At 31.3% G+C, this 23925-nt stretch overlaps 1 protein-coding gene across 1 annotated transcript in view; it reads left to right on the top strand.

Annotated features, from left to right (window-relative positions):
* The first annotated feature begins 1837 nt into the window (after positions 1 to 1837).
* LOC129975993 (acetylcholine receptor subunit beta-like 1) overlaps positions 1838 to 23925 on the top strand; it is a 191277-nt gene continuing 169189 nt past the window's right edge. Inside the window, exon 1 of the mRNA XM_056089319.1 lies at positions 1838 to 4009. Coding sequence (XP_055945294.1) covers positions 3946 to 4009 — 64 coding nt within the window. The 5' untranslated portion in view covers positions 1838 to 3945. The remainder of the gene's footprint in view (positions 4010 to 23925) is intronic.

Genomic DNA, 23925 nt, shown 5'->3' with positions numbered 1-23925 from the left:
TCTTTAAATTCATATGTGCTCTGTCATAAAAAAATTTTCATCTAAAATATCAAATATTTTAAGCAGCTTGCGAAGATTTTTTTCATGAACATTGACCCATTTTAGAGAAGAAACTTTCCCATCATTTCAAGAACGATGAAAATTATTTTTGCAACAGTTTAATTCCATCCGTTCGTTTTTTAAAAACATATTTTCATTTTTTGTTACTTGTTTGTTTTTCATTCGTACACGATGTCATCATCACGGAAGAAAACAAAAATGTGAAAAATCTTTATTGCTCTGTTTATTTGTTTGTTTTTAATTCGTTTTCATAATTCATTTTTGTGTTATGTTAGGTAAGGGTTTCCTTTTTTAGAGTGGAAGATACTAAAATTGTCGATTGTATAAGGAAATTTAGTGACTTAAAAAATATTTTTGATGGAATCTAATATGCAAACATGATTGCACTGTGAAGTACGAATGAATTTCAATTAATTTTAAGATTAATTGAAAAACTGAAAATTATAAATAAGTAAGATTTATTACTGTACTGTATATGATCAAAGAACACGCAAAAGTAATGAAAGAACAGACAAATGAAAGGAAATAACTTATTTTAATTTATTCACGTCACTAACTTTGATCAAATATTAAAAATAAAATTTTCTAAAAATTTTTTAAGACAATATAATTATAAATATTTTTTTTTATCAAGAGGATAACACAAAAGTGTTGAAATTAAACTTTCCCAGTTCAGAGGGCAATGAAAAGCGTCGTATGAGTCACAATGATATGAAATTTAGATGACCAATGCTTACTGAGAAAAAATAGTACCAAAACTCGCCGAAAGGTGGCACTGCAGCGAGACATAATATTCTGTCAATTTCTACTGGATTCTTGCTCCACAACCCTTCCCATTCGCAAAACAGTGTATGTCCTAGATTGGGATCGCAACAAAACCCCGTTCATTCCGCGAACCTGCGAATATTATATGTGTAGAAAATTTCTCTTATTGCCGTTGTCTTTTTAGTTTCTGAGTTTGGTTCCAAACATGGCCTTCGTGCCATAAAGCGCACTTTGTCGCTTCCATCGAAATGAAAATGCCGTTTTCAGCATCTCGCTGTTATTTATAAAAACATCGAATTATTTAAGAGGATAACAATCTAAACAATTTTATCTAGAAGACAAATAAGTAAAATGATTTATAGTATTAATAACATCAACATTAAATATGAAGTATTCTTTCCTATGTACGAAAACGTAGTTTTAAAATGAATAAAAAAATAAAGGAATCGTCGGAAAGCCTTCTTTCTAACTTTTCTTTTTTTATTTGTGACATAAATTTGAAGGAAAAAGTTTAATGAATCGTAATTGTACAGAGTACAAAAGGGTTAAGAAGTTTTAATCTTTCATTCTTTCTTTATATATATATATATATATATATATATATATATATATATATATATATATATATATATATATATTGTTTCTTTTTGTATATCTCAATATATTCATTCGCATATATAATATTTTATCGAAATCCATATGTTTGCATTTATAGAGAGTAATATGTAATGAAAGCTAAAATTGTTCGTAAATAAGAATTTAGCGCCTAACCGGAAGGATATATAAAGGGAGAAAAATACAACTTGGGTCTGAAAGGAATCTCACCCCCTCCCTGCATTCAACGAGGCAACCGATCGCTGTAACACGACCTCTGATTGGTTGAGAGAGTCGGCGCAGAGCTTAACCCGGGACGGAAAGGTTCGATAATCACTCCCCACCCCTCTTCATTCCTCTCATCCTCCGCATCCTCATCACGGAAGGATTTCTCCTGATTTTCGGGAGGCAACGGAGAAATTCTCTTTTACAGAGGTGGAATCTTTCGGGGACTGTTGAAATTTTTAGGGCAGACAAGAAAAGTAGGGGGGAGATTGTCTATACACGAGCGCCCTCTGCTGCCTGGCTGAAGAAATACGACCGAGAGAGGGGTAGAGGCTGGAGTGTTCTTGCCGGGGTGGTGGATGTTTGTCGCATCGCAGCATTCCTGTCGTCCACCCTCGTCAGCTTGAAGATCGCAGACGGTAAAATCGACCTCTCTCCCCCCCTGAAACCACCTGATTAGCCGTTTGGTATTACGCTTCCGTCGGATTCTCCGCTAACCATCTCATTCTTAACTATCCCAGCCATCTTTTTTTCCAACCACTGTGTAGAAGTTTTCCGCCCGCCCCCTCACAGAACGCCCTCTGACAACCAACGGTGCTTGCTGCCAAAACGGGCCACCCCGGATACGGCCACCCCTGTTGAAACTCCAAAGGAACAAGAAAAGATAAAGAAGGATAAGTCATTACTTTTGACTATGACTTCTTTCTCAATTCGCTGATGCCTTCTGCCGTTGGATACTGCCGGACAATGCAGAACTTCATCAAGTACCATTCAGCCTTTGGAATATCCGGCAAGTGATAACGGAGTAAGAAGTTTATGTACATTTTTAATGTTTCAAACGCCAGGAGCTTACACCTTCGAAACCCATCACAGTTACTGTACTTGTAAGAAGCAACAGCGTACATATTGGTGCTGAAAATACATCAAGTGCTCGTTTGGTTCTTTTGTTCATGATGTTAGATGAACACGTGCACTAGGGCCACTGAAGTGGGAAGATACTTTCTACTCCAACATTTCATTCGAACCTGATTTCTATTATAGTGATAGTAAAGAAAGACATTATTGGAAACTTTTAAATCCTCTGTTGTATTTTTGGAAGATCTAACTGATACAAAAAGAAATTTTTTCAGCTCTCACTCGATTTGAGTCTAGATTTAAAAAAAAGTATATGGTGATCAATAATAAAAGAAAACAGGTGAGTTCCAGTCGCTTAAAATTAAATGATTTTCAAAAAAAATCCTCCTACGATTAATGAGGGCGATTTTAAATTTGTCCATGTGTTTCGAGTTATGATATTGTTGCATTTATAAGCTAAATCGTAAATTTAAGATATGACAGATGAGCAAAATTTGACTTGCGTGAAAATAAACGAAGGATTTTCAAATTAATAAGTTATTGCCAGCTAATTCCCTTTAATTAGTAGCCACCATCAGAGGTAAACTATTTATATTTTTGGATGGACATTACATTGCTCTTTCGAATAACAGTCCTCTGTTTTGCGTTTGCTAGCCCACAAGTTTCAGATTGAAAATTTTGAACAGTAACATTAAAGCTGAAGAATTTATTACCAAATCATCATATAAATAAAATCTTCCAATAAACTATTATTATCTTCCAATTGCTATTTAAAAGTGCTGTTAAAAATCACAAAATATTTAGATGGTTTCATTAAATTATAAACTAAGACTGTTATTTTCAAAACAGATGAACTGTTGATTAATAAATTAGACAAGTTGAAATGTTCCAAAAATTAATGGACACTTGCGATTTAAAGAACATTTTCTGATTTCAAATGCAAAAATTCATATTTCCAAAACTTAGATACTGTTGATGGCAAAACGTTTTTAATTGGAATTCATCCAACAAATAAAACATTTCTATAAACCTCGGACGAGTGAGTGGATACTGTTGCCCGAGAAAATTCGAAGGAGATTTCAAACGTTGAACTTTTATGTCATTGAAACGTTGTAGGCTAAAGTAATTTTTAATAGATCCTTGATACCAAATATAAAATAATCTAAAATATATAACTGCTGTATGAGCCATCTTTGAAGTTACACAAATATCAAACATGCTTCAAGGTGTCAAAAAAAAGCTGAACACTGCACTTGGGTGCTTCACACATATAAGAATGTGCCATCCTTGTATAAGCTTCCACTAAGCCAGATTTAATTTGCACTTTTGGTATTTTTGAGCTGTTTCTAGACTGGAAGGAAGAAGGATTTGGAGTTTATTTGAGTGAGTCCGAGTGTGGCATGTCAGGTTGTCGCGAACGACTTTTATTCCTTCATTCTACGAGCCATGAACATTAAATATTTGCCGTACCTGGTTATCGCTGCATTCTTCAGCTTTGGCCAACAGAAAGGTAAGACATTTTTATTATTGCATTAAAAAATATTTACTTGCATACATATTTTCGTTTTATTGCAATGCTTTGGAGATATTTGAAGTTTTTATATTTCATTTAGCACATTATGATATATGATAGTATACAAATGATGCAACGTATTGTGCATAATAATGCGAATTTTGGGCATTACTGCCCAATATTGCATGATATATATATGCTAATTGGTTTTGAATGCTAGTGCATGAAAAATATATAAAAGTTTTAGATTTTTTCCCGTGTTATAAGGAGAGTAAATCATGCAATTAGAGTGAAAAAATGAATTGTTATGAGAAAAAGAAAATAAATTTAAGATACGAATTGAACTTATCATAATCGAATTTAACAATTGATTGAATTTTTCTATAGTGCCGTTGAACTTGTGTCCATAACCCTTTACCCATCATATCAATTTTCTTTCCGTATCTCTCTTTTGGAATATTTTTGCATCTTAGATATGAATGGTATTGTTTTTTTATAACTTTTGCATGAAAGGGCCTGTTTATTTACTTATTTATTAAATTTATATATTTTTTATATTATTAACTTTTTAATTATAGTTTTTATCAGCTTTTTTTAAAAAAACTGGTTAATGTTTATTCATTGCTTATTAAAACTATTAAATGTGATGGGTTTGAAATTACTTCACGTTTTTGATTGCTCGCTAATGAAATGAATGGCTCAGTACTCATTCATTATTTTAATGTCTACATCAAAATAGACTCATCACTTTGCACTTTAACAAAATAAATTATGGCTATTATCACTTTAAAAAAATTAGTCATTGTTTATTCATTTATGCACTGCTTATTCAAACTGTTAAATATAATGGTATTGAAAGTATCCCACTTGTGTGATTGCGTGTTACTGAAAAGAATGGCGTAAAATGCTCATAAGCTATCTTAATATCTACTTCAAACTAGATCCATTCATTTTGCACTTGGGAGAAACGAACACATAATGCCACATTCTGTTTTTAATTCTTCATATTCAGAGCAAATAATTTTCAAGCTTGAGATTTCAGTAAAAAGAATACAAATATAAAAAAAATACATTTTTAGAGCTACCGTCTTTCCGATAGCTCCTTGAGCATGAGAACGCATTGAGATGATACAGGCATAACGTTTGACCTTAACAAATTTCTATTCAATCTTGGGCGACGCGAAGTCTGTATTATTTATCCTTCCGTGTAAATGCGAATAGTTAGATGAATGAAATGAAGCGTCTAAATTTGTCATTAGAAGTGTAGATCTGTGGCAGTCGGTGAATGGGAAGAAATCTCAAACCAGTTTGCTTCATGCCCTATTGGATTAGTATACCATGAAATAATGGGAGAACATTCCAACTACTTCTGAAATCGAATAGTTTTCAGAAACGGTCTTCATAACACGGCTGGAATTTCTGTCCAGACTTTAACCGTTCAGTTATCATTCTATTCATTTTTGAATAATCATTTTCCAAGCTTCTGATAGAACATTGCATTGGCATTAAAAACATGCTCTCCCCAGACTTTTTAATATGGGTTTAGAAGCCCTTTTTATTGAATGAAACTAATCAGATTAGCAACTCATGGGATCCTGCATAAATAGGATGTATCAAAAATTCGACTGCATGCAAACTGGCCCTATAATTTACAACGAGAGAAAATGATGGTAAGGATTTAATAAAGGTCAATGAAACATTACAGCTAAAACTTTGGCACTCTTTTTATGAGTGAACTGAGCTGAAACTATACAAAGCGCTACCAATGACATAATCATAAAGAAGCAGAAACTGCAATAAATGCTACTGGCTTTGCCCGGAAATTCAAATGGAGCAATAATTGGTTCAGAAACAAATACAGCAAGCGAAGACGCCAGTTTTGCGTTACAAATGGTTGCATGGATTTATTTTTAATACTGAATAGTTTTAATAATTAAAGATTAATAATTGAACAAACAACAAGAACTTAATAATAATTATTAATAAAATTTTTATTATAAAAATTATAATTTCTAGAAATAAATAAGTCATTTAAGTATAAAAACAGTATAAATGTGTAATAAAATTTGGATATAAGTAATGCAAGTAACCCATTCAAACGTTTCTTAAAAACTTGATATTCTCCCCTTTGTTTTTGTTGTTGAATGTATTGAACAATAGTCAAATTGTCCAATGAATTCGGAGCTAACAACCTTTTATTTTAATTTTTATTTTTGAATTCGAATAAATAAAAAGAAATTAGAATTATAGGAAATTCAGGGAAGTTGGGAAATTCAAGGAGCATTCGAATTCTGAAGAATCTGAATGTAATGCATTCAAATAACCAACTGCATGTTCTCTTACATTATTGGTCGACACTTCCACACGGAAGTTGCCATGTCTTTGAAAGAAAAAAAAAATCCCAATATCAGCTTGTACGATTGTTGGTTAGGCATTCAAACTTTTCGGTACTAATTTCCATAACTTTAATAATATAATGTTTTCTTATCATAGCGCTAGAAAATAATTAGTCGTCCAATGACTTTTGATAAATATCTCTAATGCTCTGCATTTTTTTCAAATTTTTCTATTTAATATTAAAATGCTTTTTTTTCAGTCTGTGATCCAATATTTCACAAAAGGACTTTTCTTAAATTTCAGTTTTTTTCTAAGTTAAATGAAATTTCATTGAATAACTCCCCAGCTCTGAAAGGAAAATTGTTAATATTGCATTTCTTATTGATTTTCTAACCAAATTTGTAAATATTTTTCTCCAGATATAAAAGAGGAAACTTTTGTTCATAACTACTTTAACTGTTTAGTTGTCGCTCAACAAAATTTTTAGTTGAAATACATTTCAAATTTGAAACATTTTTGTAAATTGTACCAAATTCTTGTCATCCAGCACTTCAGAAAAAAGTTTTCAGGATTCTGGTAAAATCATTTTCCCATGTTTCCTTATGACATACCCTTATTTTGCTGAAATTTTTGCCACATTTGTTTCCCTTATTTTGCCGAATTCTGCATTTCGTAATTTTCCAGATTCGTCTTTGCTGACTGTTATATTTGTTTTCCTGGCTGTTTCACTATTGTACGTTCTGCATACGTTCTGCCGTCCGCATCATCTAACTGAAAAATGTGCGTTTCATTTCCACACTAGAACAGCAGGGAGCAATCATATCAAGTGAAAAGAAAGTAAGCTGGATTGAAAGCAGATATTCAGGTTCAACACACGGAATATATACTCTTATTTTTCTCTTTTGACCATTTGTTTCGATCGCTTTTCACATAGGGCTTAGTGGGGGAAAAAAGAAGAAAAATTACATTACGGCGTCGCTAAAGAATGTCATAAAAATAAATAGGATCTTTATTCCTTAGACACTGAAGGAAAAAAAATATCTGTAGAACATTTTTTTTTTAATTTCATTGAACAAAGTAAATTTATTATTATAGATCACGCATGAAAAATGTTTTGAAATGAGTTCAAAATTAAAAACAAAAATATTTCACTGCAACTAAAATGTAATGGAGGAGGTTATTTTACAAATTTTAAATTAATATAAAGAGAGTGTTTGTGGAATAATTTGGAGATTTTTCGAAAACAGGTCTAATCTTTAGTAAATATCTAAAAAAAAGTTGCGCATTTTAACCCTTCAAGCTATATTTGAGTCTGATTTCACCGTTGTGGGTCAACAATGAGAGCTGTACAAAGCAATCATCATCCTCATTAAATTCTTCTTATCTAGGGATTGCAATAACTGTATACCGGGATACCGAATACCGGTATTTTGAGCCATTTGTACAATTTTGTAATACCGGTATTTACAAGTTTAAATACCGGTTTTTCAATGTTTACTAGACATTTTTAAAATTGTCCTCACTAAAGGTCAGGGATCGCCAACGTAGCAAAATAGTATACGTTTTTGCTTTTATGTTTCCCTAACTGGCCAAATTAATTAGCTAATTAATTGCTTAATTAATTGTTCAGATCTAAATTAGCGAAACATGGATTATCCCTGAAAGAAGATATTGTATCCATAACGACTGATGGAGCAACAGTTATGAAAAAAGTTGGAAAGTTGATTGGTGCAAATCAGCAATTGTGCTATGCTCATGGAATTCAATTAGGAGTAATAGATGTATTATACCAAAAAAATAAAGAACAGAAGAATCCAAATACGGTGGATATAGAAACTTCGGATTCCAACTTTGAAGAGAGTAAGAGTGAGAGTGACATTGACAATGAAGATAATAACAATGTAATTGTTGAAGAAGTTATTGCTAATGAGGATGAAATATTAACCCATCAAGAATTGTTTCCTATCATTTGTATTTAAACTTTCCCCTATAAAAAATGACATATTACTAAAATATAAACTAACTGAAAATAAAACAGAATATATGTTAATACTAGATTCTAAAACACGTTGAAACAGTTTACTCCTAATGATGGAATGATTTTTGAAACTGAGAAATCCAATCCAAAAAGCAATAATCGGTTTAAACCCGTAAATTAATTTTTCAGATAGTGAATTCGACTTAATATTCAGAACTATATCAGCTCTACTTCCAATAAAACTGACTATTGAGACATTATGTCGGAGATATTCTAACTTATCAACAACTAATGCAACAATAAATTTCATGTTGCAGTCACTGAAAGAACAGCACATATGACTATCTGAAGAATTGTTTATTATATTGAAAAATCGCACAAAAGAAAGGCATACCGAAATAGAAAATGTGTTACGGTTTTTACGTAATTATAATGATTTTAAAAATGAAAATTAAAAAGAGGAAAAGAGACTAACCAATTCAAATCTGATCAAGTTTATAGTAAATTTTCTTAAGGTGTACGTACACACTTAAAACTTCGAAAATCGTTCAAAATATCGAATATTTTTTTATTTCTTGAAAATGTTCTCTGATCCTATAGCTTTCAAACGATACTAAGATGTTGTCAATATTTGGAATATATATTGAGTTATAATTATTTTTCTTGCGGTACTTTCAATAAAAATTGTAATTTCGGTTTTTTTAAAACTCGTTTTATGAAGAATGATATTTTTCCACTATGTTGCTTCATTCAAACAATCATAACAAGAAATTAACCAAATACAATTATTTATATATCAAAACAATCTGTATGAAACAATGAATGTTTTGTGCCTCAATCAAAGTGATATTTATAGAAATAAATTTTTAATAGCTATTTAAAAGTTAAAATTATAGAAAAAATCTCCCCTTTTCTATTCCTCATTGATGAAAAAATTGTTAAAAAAATTATATATTTCTATAACTTGATTGAGGCAGACAACATGAAGACAAATATTAGGCATAATTTGGGTGTCTGTACAAATTTGAATTTAAGATATCATGTTCCAAAAAATATTTTGATTAGCTCATTAAATACTAATTAATTTATTAATAATTAGTGTAATATGGTTTTTTTTTCACTGAAATGAGTTTAAACATATATTAATGACCTACTGTGAAAGAACTGGATTTTTAAAGTTAAAATTAAAAAAATATCTTCTAGTGTGTACGTACACTATGTTATGTGTTGTACACCTTTTAAATAGTACCTTAAAACTTTTTACCCACAAACCTATCCACATCCAGAAGAATTCTGTAGAAGATTATGATGACACTAATGTCGATAGTGACAAGGAATTGTCTTTTGAACAAAAATTAGAATTAGCGATAAATAAAAAAAATTCAACGAAAAAAATACAATACAGAAATCAGCTATATCCCAAACCATCCGATGAGAAATCGTTTTATTTGAAGATGAGGAATTTAGAGGTAAATACTTGGAAAAAATATATCCCGCACTGCTAACAGTACCACCCACTAGCGTAGATGCCTCAAGTGCGTTTTCGACAGCCGGTCATTTTTGCACAAAATTACTTTTCAGGCTTCATGACAGTACAATGGATGCATTATGTTTTTTAAGATCACATTTCAAAAATTTGTAATACTATCACAGACTGAATAGTGATATTTACACTTTTTTTGTGATTTAAATAAATAAGATGTTCCTTTACTTTTTTGTGATTCTTTATATACTGTTATAATTTATAAGTTTCGAATTATTTTTTGTGATATTTACACTCTCTAATAAAACTGGCAAATAAAACAAAGAAACACCTGTGTTTTCTTTCTTTTTCTAAAATTTCTTAATCCCGGTATTAAGATCTAAAAAATACCGAATACCGGTATTTTAGTCCGAAATTGTAATCCTTATTCTTATCCTCTTCAGAATTCTTGTTATAAAGGGCTTATTCTCTTTAATTTATTCTATTTATTTACTTTTCAACTTTTCATTAAAGATTCCCACTCACAGCGAAAGTTTCCTGCCATTTTAATTCGCATTTTTTTTCTCAATATAATTCTGTTGTACATCATCCAAATTTTAAAAGCGTTTTTTCAACTTTGGGAAAAAGAAATTTCCATCACCATAGGGTATAATGTATGGTTAGCTTCGGAGATTCATTCTATTTTTCTGGAAAACTAGAAACTGCTGTCAGTAAGAGTTCTTCAATTCTTCCCAATAAAATGCTGAAATATTTTAGAAGTAATTTTTTTTTCTTCATCATAATAATAAATTTAATAAAATGAGATTTTGGAAGTATTCTCGTAAGTGTCATCGAATGAAGATGTGTCTCATTTTAATGACTTTATACTTAATATTCTTTATATATCATGAAGGCTGGTGATCTCGATATCATTCGCTTCCTCTCGTTTACTATCTGGTGAAGCCCCTTTTAAGAGAATGAAAAAATTAAATGTATTTATTTACTAAAGTGCTGAAATGGTGTAAAGTAATCGAAAATACACAAGAAAGCAAAATATAAAAATTTCAGTTTATTGGCAAATAAATCTGAAATGGATTGCAAAAAAAATCAGTCTAGAAACAATTGAAGTTAAATGTGTCATAAAGAAAAGCGTCCTATTCCCCTTCCCCAACATGTTTTCAGTACTCTGTGAATAGGAGGGTAAAATGAATTATTTTTTGCATTTTTTTTTACCTTCCCAATACGTTTCATTCGATCATTTATCACGAAAAATATCCTTCTACCGCTCTGCGATTTTTTCGGCCTCTCATTTCAATAAGAATCATAATATTCGGAAATGATAGTTTCTGATGCAAAGAATCAACCCATGCCAAATCTGATCATATAATCTCTTAATCTCTAATCAAATATAGCTAATTATAAAGATGAATGAGTGTTTCTTCTGGCGCTCTACATGTTAGTTCATTTGATTTAGAGGGACCAAGCTTTGCGCCTATATAATTTGGAGTGTGGGAATATGCACCTCGGAACGAATTTTCTGAAATTTTAAATAGAGTTTTAATGGATTGAAAGTTAAGCTGAATGTTGACACTTTTACCCAATGACTTCCGAAAATATTTTTGCGCAATATGAATTCCGCATCACTTTAAAATTTAAAAATATTCTTTTCAATGATACCAATTTAATAACTGTGCGAATTTTCCCAGAATTTTAGCAACTTAATTTTTTTTTTAATTTCTTGTATACGAAGTACAAAGTATTGCAATCATCAAAAAATTCATGTTCGAGATTTTGACGAATCTCCGCGTTTTAGACCTCACTCAGTCCAAAAATACATTTGTAAAAATGCTCTACTTGTCTGTGACAAAGATAACTTAAAAACGCTAGACGAATGCAATTTGGTATACCATCGTTGCACCTCATTTGAAGTTTTCTATCAAATTTAAAGGAAAATTCATTCAGAAGAAGTCTGTCTGTACTCATTTAAGTTAACACGATAACCACAAAAAGAAGGGAGCTAAATGAATAAATTTCGTTACCGATATTTCACATCAATAGTGAAAACGTGTCCGAAACACAAATTCGATTTTCGATACCATTAACACATGAGAAGTATTGAAAAAAGCACCCCATGGATCACTCGATAGATTCAGTAAAAATACTAAAATAACGCTATTGATTAATATTTCCTAACTTTTGTAAGAGAATGTCATGTAAGGCATTCTCTGCCTTACTTAAAGTCCACGTGTTTTTGCGAAGAATGGAAAGAAAGGTAATGGTTAGAAAGTTTAAGGTAGACCACACACGCTGTTTAAATACTTAATACTTATATACTGTCAAATACTTAATCGCATCATTTTTTTACATTGTTTAAAACTCAGAAAGAAGGTTTAATATCTGTGTCATTTACAAAACAAATAAAAAATAAAAATAAAATTACAATATGGCAACATTTAGAAAATAGATGATTCGTATATTAACATTTTAATATTTCTCCTGTGTTATTGGAATTTCCCTATTAGTTATTACATGCTACCCATTATACATCCCTTCTTATTCAGTATCATAGACACGACAAACACTACTTAAGCGAGACGATTAAAATAACACAGCTTCAATGTCTGATCATTTGGATGGACCATGGGAAGGAAATTATATGCAAGCAATTTACCTGAAATCAAATATAGCCTGTTTGCCGGCGAACAAGCTGGTCAACCAAGGCGACAAGATGAACATGTGTGTGTTGGAACTCTGCAGGCCAAACCTTTGACCACATTTGACACATATATACTTTGAAAGATGAGAATGCACACTATGGAGTGAGTTTTTTTTTGAAATTTTAATTAGAATTTTAACTAATCTAGAAATTTTGGTACATTTTTTTCACTATAACTTCTAAAAATATTTCCGCTCAAAATACACCATTTTAAAATTCAAAAAATAATCCTTTTATTGATATATTAATTTAGCTGCAAAAAATTTCTTTAATCTATATTGAATGAACCTTTAAACATACATTTTTCTCATTGTTGCGAATAAAATAAAACTTGTTTTCATAGTTCATTGAACATTTCATTGCGTGATTTTCTTCTACTCGTGAAAGCTAAAGGAGGATTCTGTTTAATATCTGTGTGGTTTTTAGTTATGTATTTAGTTGCAGTATAATTTTGTACAGTTACATTAGCTTTTAGCTATGCATTTATAGGAAGAATGAAAAAGTGTAGTTGCAGTACTGTATTCAAAAGATAGATGAACCGGCATTATGTAGCTACGATGAAAACAGAAAAGTTCACGTACACAATGGACATATGTCATACTATTGAAATAACACAGCTTTAATGTCTTACAATTTAAGGGAGTTTCTTGTAAATGATATAGCCAAAATTAAATACTTTATATTTATTGCGGACTTTTCAAATTTATTGCAAGCATCTCGCATGGGAAAAATTTAGTCCAACTCAATCCATTAATGGATAATTACGCTCTGAAAGTATTATAGCCATTTACCACCAGCAAAAATTTCAGGTTTCTGCCTCGTCCAGAAGTGAGCGGTCTTTGCACAAATGGGAAACATGGTAACAACTTGATACTTTGTAAGTAATCAGGCATTCGGTATCAGTTTTTAATCTTTCCGATTGGTCCTGCCCCGGCAATGCGATGAGTATGCCTGGTTTTTCTTGACATATATTTCATTCCCAATTATTATTACACTTTAATCCATAAAACGATGAGGAAGAATTCCCGCCTTTTCCTGTTCTAATGATATCAGCTAAACTATTTGCTTCCGCTTCTCACCACCCGTCAATCACGATCGTAATCCCCTATGCATTCCTATTTCTTCTGAAGAATCGAAATCTCAAGTTGGAATCATATTCGTATCCGCTATTATTCCCGGCGCAAAGGCTATAACTGATACCTTTCGAGTATCCGGTTTCGTTCCGACGGGGAAAAATATATAAATGTTGGTTACCGACTGCATCAGTTGTATTTGATATATAGAGTAACTGGGCATTTACCCAAGGGGCAAACCATTGAAGAAGAGGCGGAACAAAAACCAATATGGAGTGTTTGAATACTACTGTTACCTTCTGCAATCATGAGTCTAATTTAGGTGAACTAGATAAAAATCCCCCTTTAAAGCTACGTGTAAACTATCTTTGGGCCGATTAATCATTTTAATTCGTATTCAGTTAAAAATAACAGCATCTGAGCCGAGACTCTGTTCTCTCAGTTTCCACTGCAACATTGGTTGGGGGATGCGGGAGCCGTATATAATGAACAAGCCTCATTCTATGGAATATGTAGCTAAAGAATGCGCAGTCCCCGATTCCAAGATTCTACCAACGATTCACGACTTTTCCTCAGCAATATAAAAGTCCCAACGATTGCTCTGAGAAAAAATGACTAGCAAATCACGACTTGCTGAAATCGCAGACTAAATTTAGGAAGAAGAGACTGGTGGGGAAGAAACGGATTCATTACTTCAAATCATTAAAATTTTGCGTTTACTGATACCCGCTGGCAGCACTAATTATCTCGTGACGCAGAAGAGTAAAGCTACATACATAGATTGGCTTATGAAAGCTCAATACACAAAACTGACTCACTAAAGGATTAAAGAATAAAAGCAATCATTTTTTCTTTTTGAATTTTGAAGCGCTGGAGCTGCAGTCAGAGAAAATTCAGCTTGGAATGTTGATCCTTTTCACTCCAATCCAAAACTCATTTTCGTTCTGTTCATCATCTTTTCTTTGTCTTTGTGTTTGGATGTTTGTAAATTTTGGTTTCGATTCTTTCTCCTTGAACAGCAGCACATTTGCTTAGTTGAATATTCGCTTTATAAAAATAAATAAATAAATAGAGAGAGAGAAACCTTGTAACCGTTGTAGTTCGCCAATTTGATATTCATTTTTGGATGAGCATTCTCGAGTTAACTGGGCAAAGATGGAAGTCTGTGTGGCGAAAGAGGCTCTAAGACTTTCATCTGTTGAATTATCACTTGAACATTCACATGATTTTCTGTTGTTGAAACCGCATGGAACTGAAATCATATGCTAGTTATTTAACATGCTAGAAAAGCATGGAAAATGCAATATGGGGTAAATTGGAAATTAAAAATTTTAGGATTCTTATAGATAAAGTAACTTTTTAAAAATTGAAATCGTTCGATAAATATTTTTACATTACTGATAAATTCTGAACTGACAATCAAAGAGCTTCTTCATTTCGTTTACTCTATATGCATCGTTTCATCAAATACAGAATATTCCGGGAGAGCAAATTGTAAATCAACATGTTTTGGCTTTGTGAGTAAACAAACTTTCATTAAGTTTAATTTAGCTTTATTTCCATTCCTTTCTATGGAAGCCACGCCTTTTTATTTTCAGTCATCTGCAATTAATTGATTATTGAATTTAGACATACTCTGTATTCGGTACATGCCATTCAGAAACATACTTTCAACCATTTTGTCATTTGTTATGATTTCCAAATTCGTTATTTCTTTTATCACCGAAATAGACGCTCTCCTCTAAAAAAAAAAAAAAAAAAAAAAAAAAAAAAACTGCACTTACTCGAAACTGTGAAAGTTTCACAATAGCGTACGTGTCAAACTCAAGTTTAAGACCGAAATGGGGAATTCCCAGTTACAGATAAATAATGGGCAGCTCCCGCACTCGCCCATTGGCACGCACGGGCCTTTTCAACAAATAGTCACCTCTTTAATATTTTCTATCCCAGAAAAAGACTTGTTTTTCTTTTATTTTGTTTCCGCCCCCCCCTTCTCCAAATACTTTTTTTACTTTTCTGCCTGTCACGATTTTTTCTTCTTCTTATATATTTCACGAACAGTTTTTGAAATGCGCACACACATAAAAGGGAACGCGTGCTTTCTGTTTGAAAGGTGAATCTCTTGCACTTTTGACCTTGCTTCGAAGAAACGGGGAGAGGCTTCTTATGCGAAGAAGGATAAAACAGCGTTGATAAAGTCAATTTTTTAGAAACTTTGAAAGAACAGAATTTTAATGTTGAAATCGATATTTGAAATCTTGAAAGTCACCATAAACTATGATTTCTTTTCAGTTTTTCATACATTAACAAAAATATCATTTATTTTATGTTCAAAACACTCCCACATAGCATCACAGGAAGCGAAAGAAATTCCTTTCTTATATCCATTCCTGCAATCCTTTTTGTAGCTATGGTACCAGAGGAGTGAGAGAAAAATCCGTCTAATAATAAATTTCATAAAATAGAGAAATCACAGAGTAATAAATAAGCCAAAGAAATTGCTCATCAATTCCAATAAGCGCAAACGTGCTGTGCAGTCGGGCATTTCATGCAAAACCGAACATCCGTTGCATAATGCTCGGAATTTTTATAAATAAAAAGACAATCGAATACCTAAATGGATATCGTTTGCGCAAAAATTATTTAAAATTTCACACAGCGCTTTGTAACACGAAAGTTAATAAGGGATGATTTCAGATTTTTCTTTAATTCTTAATGAATCAACATACAGAAAAAATATCCCCGAGAGGCACATTTTTATCTTCCAAAATATGTCTATGGCGTATTTCGCAGCTTTTGTTCATCGATCTGTTCTGCAGGACACGAATATACATACGCGTCCGTTTATCGAATGGAGTTTTTGTTTGCATTTTAAGTCGTGGGAAGATAAACAAATTGCTTATTTCTGTACGAATGAGAGGAGGGAGCGCTGATGAATACAACAAGTACAAAACCTGACAGCCATTCTCAGAATATTTTGGGAGCCTGGCAATATGGACAAGACGAGCAATAATGGCACTAAATTTCTGATGCCGTCAGGCAAACTGACACTGCCTCAAACATTAAAAGTAGCGCTCACGTGCTATATACTTGTCGTATTCTGTAGTACTCTTTATCATTTTTCTTTTTTCTTTTCTCTGACAAGAAATTTTGACGAATCTCCACGCTTTAGGCCTCTCTGAGTTCGAAACACATTTTTGGATTACAGCTGTCTGCCTGTGGCAAAAAAGTTTTGAGTTAGACGAACGACACTTGATATAGGGTCATTACATCAAATTTGTAGATTTCTATTAACTTTTGAGCAAAATTTATTCAGAGGAAGTCTGCTTATACGACTGTTCTCCTCTAAGTTAATACAATAGCTACAAAACGAAGAAAGACTTTCTGACTTCGGTTGTAGAATTGTGTCGAATTTTGGTTTCAATCGGTTGGTAAAAAACAGGTCTAAAACACAAATTCACCTTTATTAGAGAGTATGCGAGAAAGTTCTGGGGAGACCTTTCCTGCTGGTTTCCATCTGACGTCGAAAAGTGAAAAGCAATACTGCGAAATCGAAGCGAACATTGTTCCCATACCAAATCAAATGAAATCAAGCGACCGGTTCAATTGACGCGCCAACACACATTTCCAAATACTGGAGTGACCTTGTCGAATTATTCCTAATTGGGGTGTAGCAGCTTGCTTTGTAACGCGCAGAGGGGGGTTGAAAAATTATAGTGTTGTATGAAAGCTGTGTTGAATAGTGGAAATAGCGTCAATGATGTATAAAAAAAAATATGCAACCGTTTCAGAGATCAGGGGAAATGAGTTGTCTGCCAAACATAAATTAACTGCAAAGTATGAAATGAAAAGGGTGATTTTTCAAGAGATGTGTCGTTTTTAATTCTATTAAAAATAACTGAGTTGACACTCGCCGAGCGAGCTGATTTATCCTTCAAGCAGGCCGATAGGAAAGTTCGTTCGTGCAAGGGTTCAAAATTTATTTAAAAATCTAATTATACTTCGTTCATTTCTTCGAAATCTAATTCCGCTTTCTTTTCTAATTTAAATTCGCTTTGTAAATAAGTAAAGTTCTGTTCGCTTCTTTCATAAAAGCGTTTGGAAGCTTTCCTAACTATTTCCTTCCAAGTAATTTTTCTCTATGGTTTGTCGAATGAATAATGCAGCTATCCCTAATACGATAATCGTACTTAAACAATCAATTATTTTAGAACACCAAAGGAAATAAGATGCAATAAAAACTTGAGTCAACGGTTCCACGCATCTCTGAAATAGAATTAGCACAATCTCTGAGCTCTGTTAATGCCCCGATTTCCAGACACTGACTAACAGTTCTTCGAAAGGAGGTGCAAGAATTAGAAAAAAAAAAAAAAAAAATGCTTCAATAATGCTCTGTAGCAAAAAAGATATAAAACGAAATTCTTCACTTTTGCATCACATACGCGCACCTCTTGAAAGGTTATCAAGCGTAAATTATCCTATTTAAATAAAACACTTTGGTCAGACTTTTCCCCATAATCAGAAGAATTAATAAGGTGTGGATATTTTTTAAATAATAAATGCAGAAAAATTTAAATTTCATGATGGTTTACAATTGTCACAAAATACCGTATTTGGATATTTAGCAATAGCAACAATGAGAGATGCACTTTCCCATTTCTTTATCAGATTAATTTCGGAAAAAGACGAAAAATTCTCTGTGAAGGTTCTTTTCTTATTAATAACACAGATGCTCAGTAAAAAATATTTTAATTTCACAGATGAAAAAAAAAAAAAAATGAAACTTGGAGGTATGTAGTTAAATTATCTATAATTGAAGATAAACGCTCAACATCAGATGATTAAAAAAATGGCAACAAGTCACCAAAATATATTCTAAAAGAGGTCAGATAAAAATGAAACTATAGTCATTCAATTTAAAACATCCATAGAAGAAAATTTTCAGCTTAATCACATGGTAAGAATTTCTGATGGTGCTAACGAAGGAAGTGGCGAATACTGGATTCTCCGCCATCCTTTCTAGCCAAGAAAGCAAATCAGTAGCCTTGAGTGTCATTTTTGAGCGCGTGCAAGTTCTAACAATGAGATTCGGCTAATTCTATATTACTAAATAGCGGAACCTTTAATCAAGACTTTTTTTCAATCATTTTGGGATTCAAAACAAATCGGCATTTCATATAGATATATAAAAAATATATCACTAGATTTTGGCTGATAATCTCAAGGAATTTTTTGGAAGGCCAGTCATTTTGCTATTGTGGAGATATATAGATATATTGCTCTACAGCACGGAACATGTGCTCCATTTTTAGCCACAAGACCAAAGCTAGCTAAAAAGCTAAAAACTGCTGAAAGCTTTTTTCGCATTTTTTTTTTTTTATAAATGGATATGTTGATGATTTTCTAAGAACATTGTATATTTTAGAAGAAATTAAATCTTTTCCACTTCAGTTAATACAAATCTTAAAAACAGAAGATATGTAATTCTATAAATTGGTTTCAAATCACCACTCGGAATAGTTAAATAACAATGAAAATCTAGATTATTTTTTCTATCAGTTTCGAATTTCACCAAAACACTCGGAATATTGTGCGTTCCAAATCGAACAATTTTTAGACGAAACAGAGCATACGAACGAAGAGACGAACGAATGAGACGAACTTTTCAAAGTGTGAAACTCTTTCCGGCAGAACAAAGTTGTTCGATGCTTTAGCTATTACTGGGTCAGTCAAATCGAAAACAAAGGTCCTTTTTTACAGAGAATTTTGTCTGCAAAGGTGAATTGGAATTAAATGTACTAAATGACTAGTTAAAGTTTTTCAGGGAATTACTTGCAATAAACCAACTACCAATTCCTAACTGTTCGAAAATCCGTAATCTCATAATCATCGATTCTCATTGTTTTTATGATGCATTTTTAATAGCCTCGGTGAAAACAATTTATCTGCTTTCAAAAGTGGAATCAAACTAGTCTTTTTGTGTAACAAGTTAAAACGTTTCCCAATCAAATCATTATCTATGAATCAGCCAGAACCACTTGCCACATTGGTGTTGGTTTATTTTGCGCCAAAAGCGATTTTTCTTACAAGTAGTCTTATCTACATACGGCTTGATTTTATCATCATTTTAACATGGATAAAAATTCTTTCTCAAAATGGGATCTAAACTGAAAATTTTCGTTCCCACTCTTGTAAATAGAATCAGTTTCTTGAGCCATAATTATGATCAGTTGATTAATCTTCGGGGTACTTTAGCCCTCAAAGTTGGCGAACAACCCACTTTGGAATAATGACTTCGACAACTTAGACAGAGGATCATAACCAAAATTTGTACTCGGGTTTCTTCCTTATACTGCGATCGAGTCAAGGGAAGCACGTAACATCTATAGCAGATTGCATTACGAAAGTCAAATATTTACTTTCCACTCAGTAATACAGAACAAAGAAATTAAAAATGCTAATTTATTGACCTTCCTTACAGAAAAACTCTTGGCAAGAGATCCTACAGAAGACAAACAATGAAATATGTAAATTAAAATCTTTCATAAGCCTAGTAAATGGTTAACAATTTTTAAGCGGAAGAGCAGAAAAGTAAATATTCATTTCCATGTTTGAAATGCTGAAGCAGCAATGATTATTCGACGCTGAGAAAACAACTGCTGTGGAAATAAATGCAACGTCAAGTTTAAAGAGAAGTAATTCAAAAATATGTCTTTCAGCATTTGCACTTCTTTCTTGAGCTCAAAAAATATCTTTGCATACGAAAGTATTTAAAGGAGGATAAATGTTTATTAAGAAAAAAAAATCTGAAGTATTGCTGAAGACAAAAGAATTGTTAATTTTGTCCCAGCTTTGGTGGGAAAGAAAATACTTATTATAATGCGAAAATTCCTCTCATCATTTGCAATAATTTTTAAAAATTTGCAACCAATAAATAATTCACTACAAAATAGGGAAAGTTTTATTTAAAAAAAATTACTTACGCTATTTATCAACGAAATGAAAAAGTGACATTTATTAGAATAACATATATATATATATATATATATATATATATATATATATATATATATATATATATATATATATATATATATATATATATATTATTATTATTATTATTAATATAATATTATTTTGTTTGTAGCAAGATGCAGGTTCGAAGCAGTGAAGAGATTTAGCATTTTTAATTTCGTTTTATTCTCTCACGGGAGACAGGCATGGTTTATTTACAAGAAGGAGCATTTTATTACGAAACAAATGATTACTAGTCTTATATAACATGAGATTTCCGGTCACGTGTCAATTGAAAACATATGTTGACCTTTGACAAGGGCACCGAAAGTGTCATTTTCACTCAATAAGTAGAACTGATTGCGCAGTCATTTTTACACAGCTTCATATGTGAAATGGTATCAGGAAACAAGAGAGCATTTTAGAATCACCCTGACACGGGCCGAATCAGGCAAAAAATTTAGGAAATTAATTTGAATTAAATCAGATATATATATATATATATATATATATATATATATATATATATATATATATATATATATATATATATAACGAATACCATCGTATAAAAAAATCAGCTATTGAAAGTTACGTGCTGTAAACGCTGTATGCGATAAAACAAACGAAACGCATTTTTACTTAAAATAACCGCCTTTGGTGCTGGGTTGATTGACCGGAATGAATGGTCACTGAAAATGTCAACCAATGGAGTCTCCTCTCTCCTACGCTGCAAAATATTTTTAAACTTTCAATTTTAGTAGTCATATTACTCATATTATTTTAAAAGCTTTCCACCTTCATTTTACTATGCGCTTTCTGCTATTTCTCCCAGAATTGGAGTTTTAATTTGAGACGGAAATGATTAAGCGTGAAATGAACACTAGACCTTTTTTAAATTTTTTTGCCGAGACCAAATATGATTTTTAAGAATATAAATGCAGAAAATTGAATCATCCAGCATTAATGTCTTATGAGTACTACAGAATATATATAATATAATTAAGTGATATGAACGATAACATACATCCAATATATTGAGGAAAGAGCAAGTACTTTAACCCTTTGCGTATTGGTTGCGTATCTATGGTGGCATTTTTATATGTCGTAGAAATCAACACATTTCAAAATTTCGTTTAATATTGAATTAATTTTAATTAAAATGTCAAAAAATCGCTTTCAGTCGAATATTTTAAATAGAATATTTAAAGTACCTACTTCTTCTCAAACCTCACTCCTCTGTGATTTTGTTTCCCTACACCCCCACTTTTAATTAGAACAGAAAATATAAAAAAAAGAGCTGAATAATAACATTTATTTTCACAGTAAGAATATGACGAATCCCAGTTAGGATATACGTTATTATAGTAAGCTATTAAATTAATAATGTAGAAATAAGAAGATTTATTCCCAGAAATCTTGAATATTTGTTTTCTTTACGATAAAATTCTAAAGGGTCGTTTAAAATATTGATACAAGTGAAAGAAAGTCGGTCGATTTAGAATATCATATAGTAGTTTGGCGGTTTATGTATGGCTCCAATTTTAATCGGGAAGCAAATCAATGCGTCCGCTTCCTGGAGAAGGTTTGCGTGTTTTACATTCTTTTTAAAGTCACAATAAAGAAATAAAAGCTAAAAACTTGAAAACAATACATATGAGAAACATTAAAAAAATTACTTTCATCAGTATATGAGAAAAAAAATTAAATAAAAAATCTCTAAATCTAATCAAAAACAGTTAAAGAGTGAAGGGCAGAAAATGATAGAAGAAATCAACAAGGTCATAATAAATGTCATAAAAAATGTCACAAGCATTAACTATATAAAAAATTAAAGTACATTTTAAATGATTTAGGTTTCGAATTTAATTTATTCAAAAGTTTTTCTATTGGTACTTCATGCTTTTAAGATTTTTGTTTTAACTTTTAGATTTTTTGAGGAAAAGATATATTTCTATACACTCATAAAATCGTTTTTAAACAGTTTTTTTTTCTATATTTATTCTTTCAAACATTCTCGATCAAAAACAAATGAAAGAATGGCATGTATTTTAGTACATATAACCCTTAAAACATTGACTAGGGACTGAAACGAAAGTGTGTCGATATTTCAATGATTTAAATGATTGATTCACACTCAATTCCTATTGTTTGCAAAATATAATAGTGTGCACTACTATTACTACTCTATTTTACCATTTTACTAAGAATTTTACAAAAATTTCCATCGCATAAATATTTGGTCCATTCATTATACGACCATTTCAAAAATAAAGCATATGCCAAATTTCAGACAGATATTTTAAATAAATTTCTTACTATCATATAAATATGAAGAAAAGACAGAGAATATGGGAAAATCAAAAAATGACGCGACAAATAATTTTAAGTAATTTTTGCTTTTCAGAGAATAATAAAAAAAAAAAAATCAGTACCATAAATGAAATCTCAAAAATGCTGTCATTAACATATTTCACTGATGGAAAATAGGTTAGCCCCTTATTTACTGAATGATGTTGCCATCCATTTTTCAACTTCATTCTTGCACTACTAGTTAAGTTTTCTTGCAGAATAATCCCAGGGAACCCAAGAATTTTTTTTTAATTAATAGAAATATCTTAAGTAATTTAATTATTAATTATTAATTAAATATTTTTAATTCCTACTTTTAGCTTATATTAACTTCTTGCTATTTGGTTACCGTGTTCTTTAGAATACCATCAGCAAAAATTGTCATATTACGAAGATATAAGCCAGATTTAAATGGTACTTTTAAGTACCGTCAGTAAATAAAGAGTTAAAAGTACAATATTATAAGCAGAATAAAAATAATAAAATAATATCTAGAAATAATTAAATAATATCTAGAATCAGTAAATACTTTTTTAAGGAAAAATCTGGAAAAAATTCAGCTTGTAAATTATTTATGTGTGAAGATTTTTTTTGCGTTTGACACATTGCACGTGAAATTTTTTGCGTGTACAGTAAAAATCGGATATTTCAAAGAATCGACAATTACTTATTAATTTTTCAGAATTTAAAAATAATCTTATTTATTCTAATTACGTTATAGTATTATGTTATAATAAAATAGATAAAAATATAAGTGAAATTTAAATTTACAGAATTGAAAGGATTGCAGTTATTTAGAAAATATTGACTAAAATAATTAAAAATAAATAATATTTGCAAAGAGTAATTATTATTAAAAATTAGAAATGCAAGAATAGAAAGCGTCTGTATATTTTCAGACAATTTGATGTCAGGGATTCTCAATATGCTGAATCTGTTATTGACATTGTGAACAGCTTTCAAACTTGATTCACAAAATTT

This window comes from Argiope bruennichi, chromosome 1 (assembly GCF_947563725.1).
Source record: "Argiope bruennichi chromosome 1, qqArgBrue1.1, whole genome shotgun sequence".
Lineage (NCBI taxonomy): Eukaryota > Metazoa > Arthropoda > Arachnida > Araneae > Araneidae > Argiope > Argiope bruennichi.
Note: the sequence above shows the minus strand (reverse complement) of the source record. Positions and strands in the feature narration are given on the sequence as shown.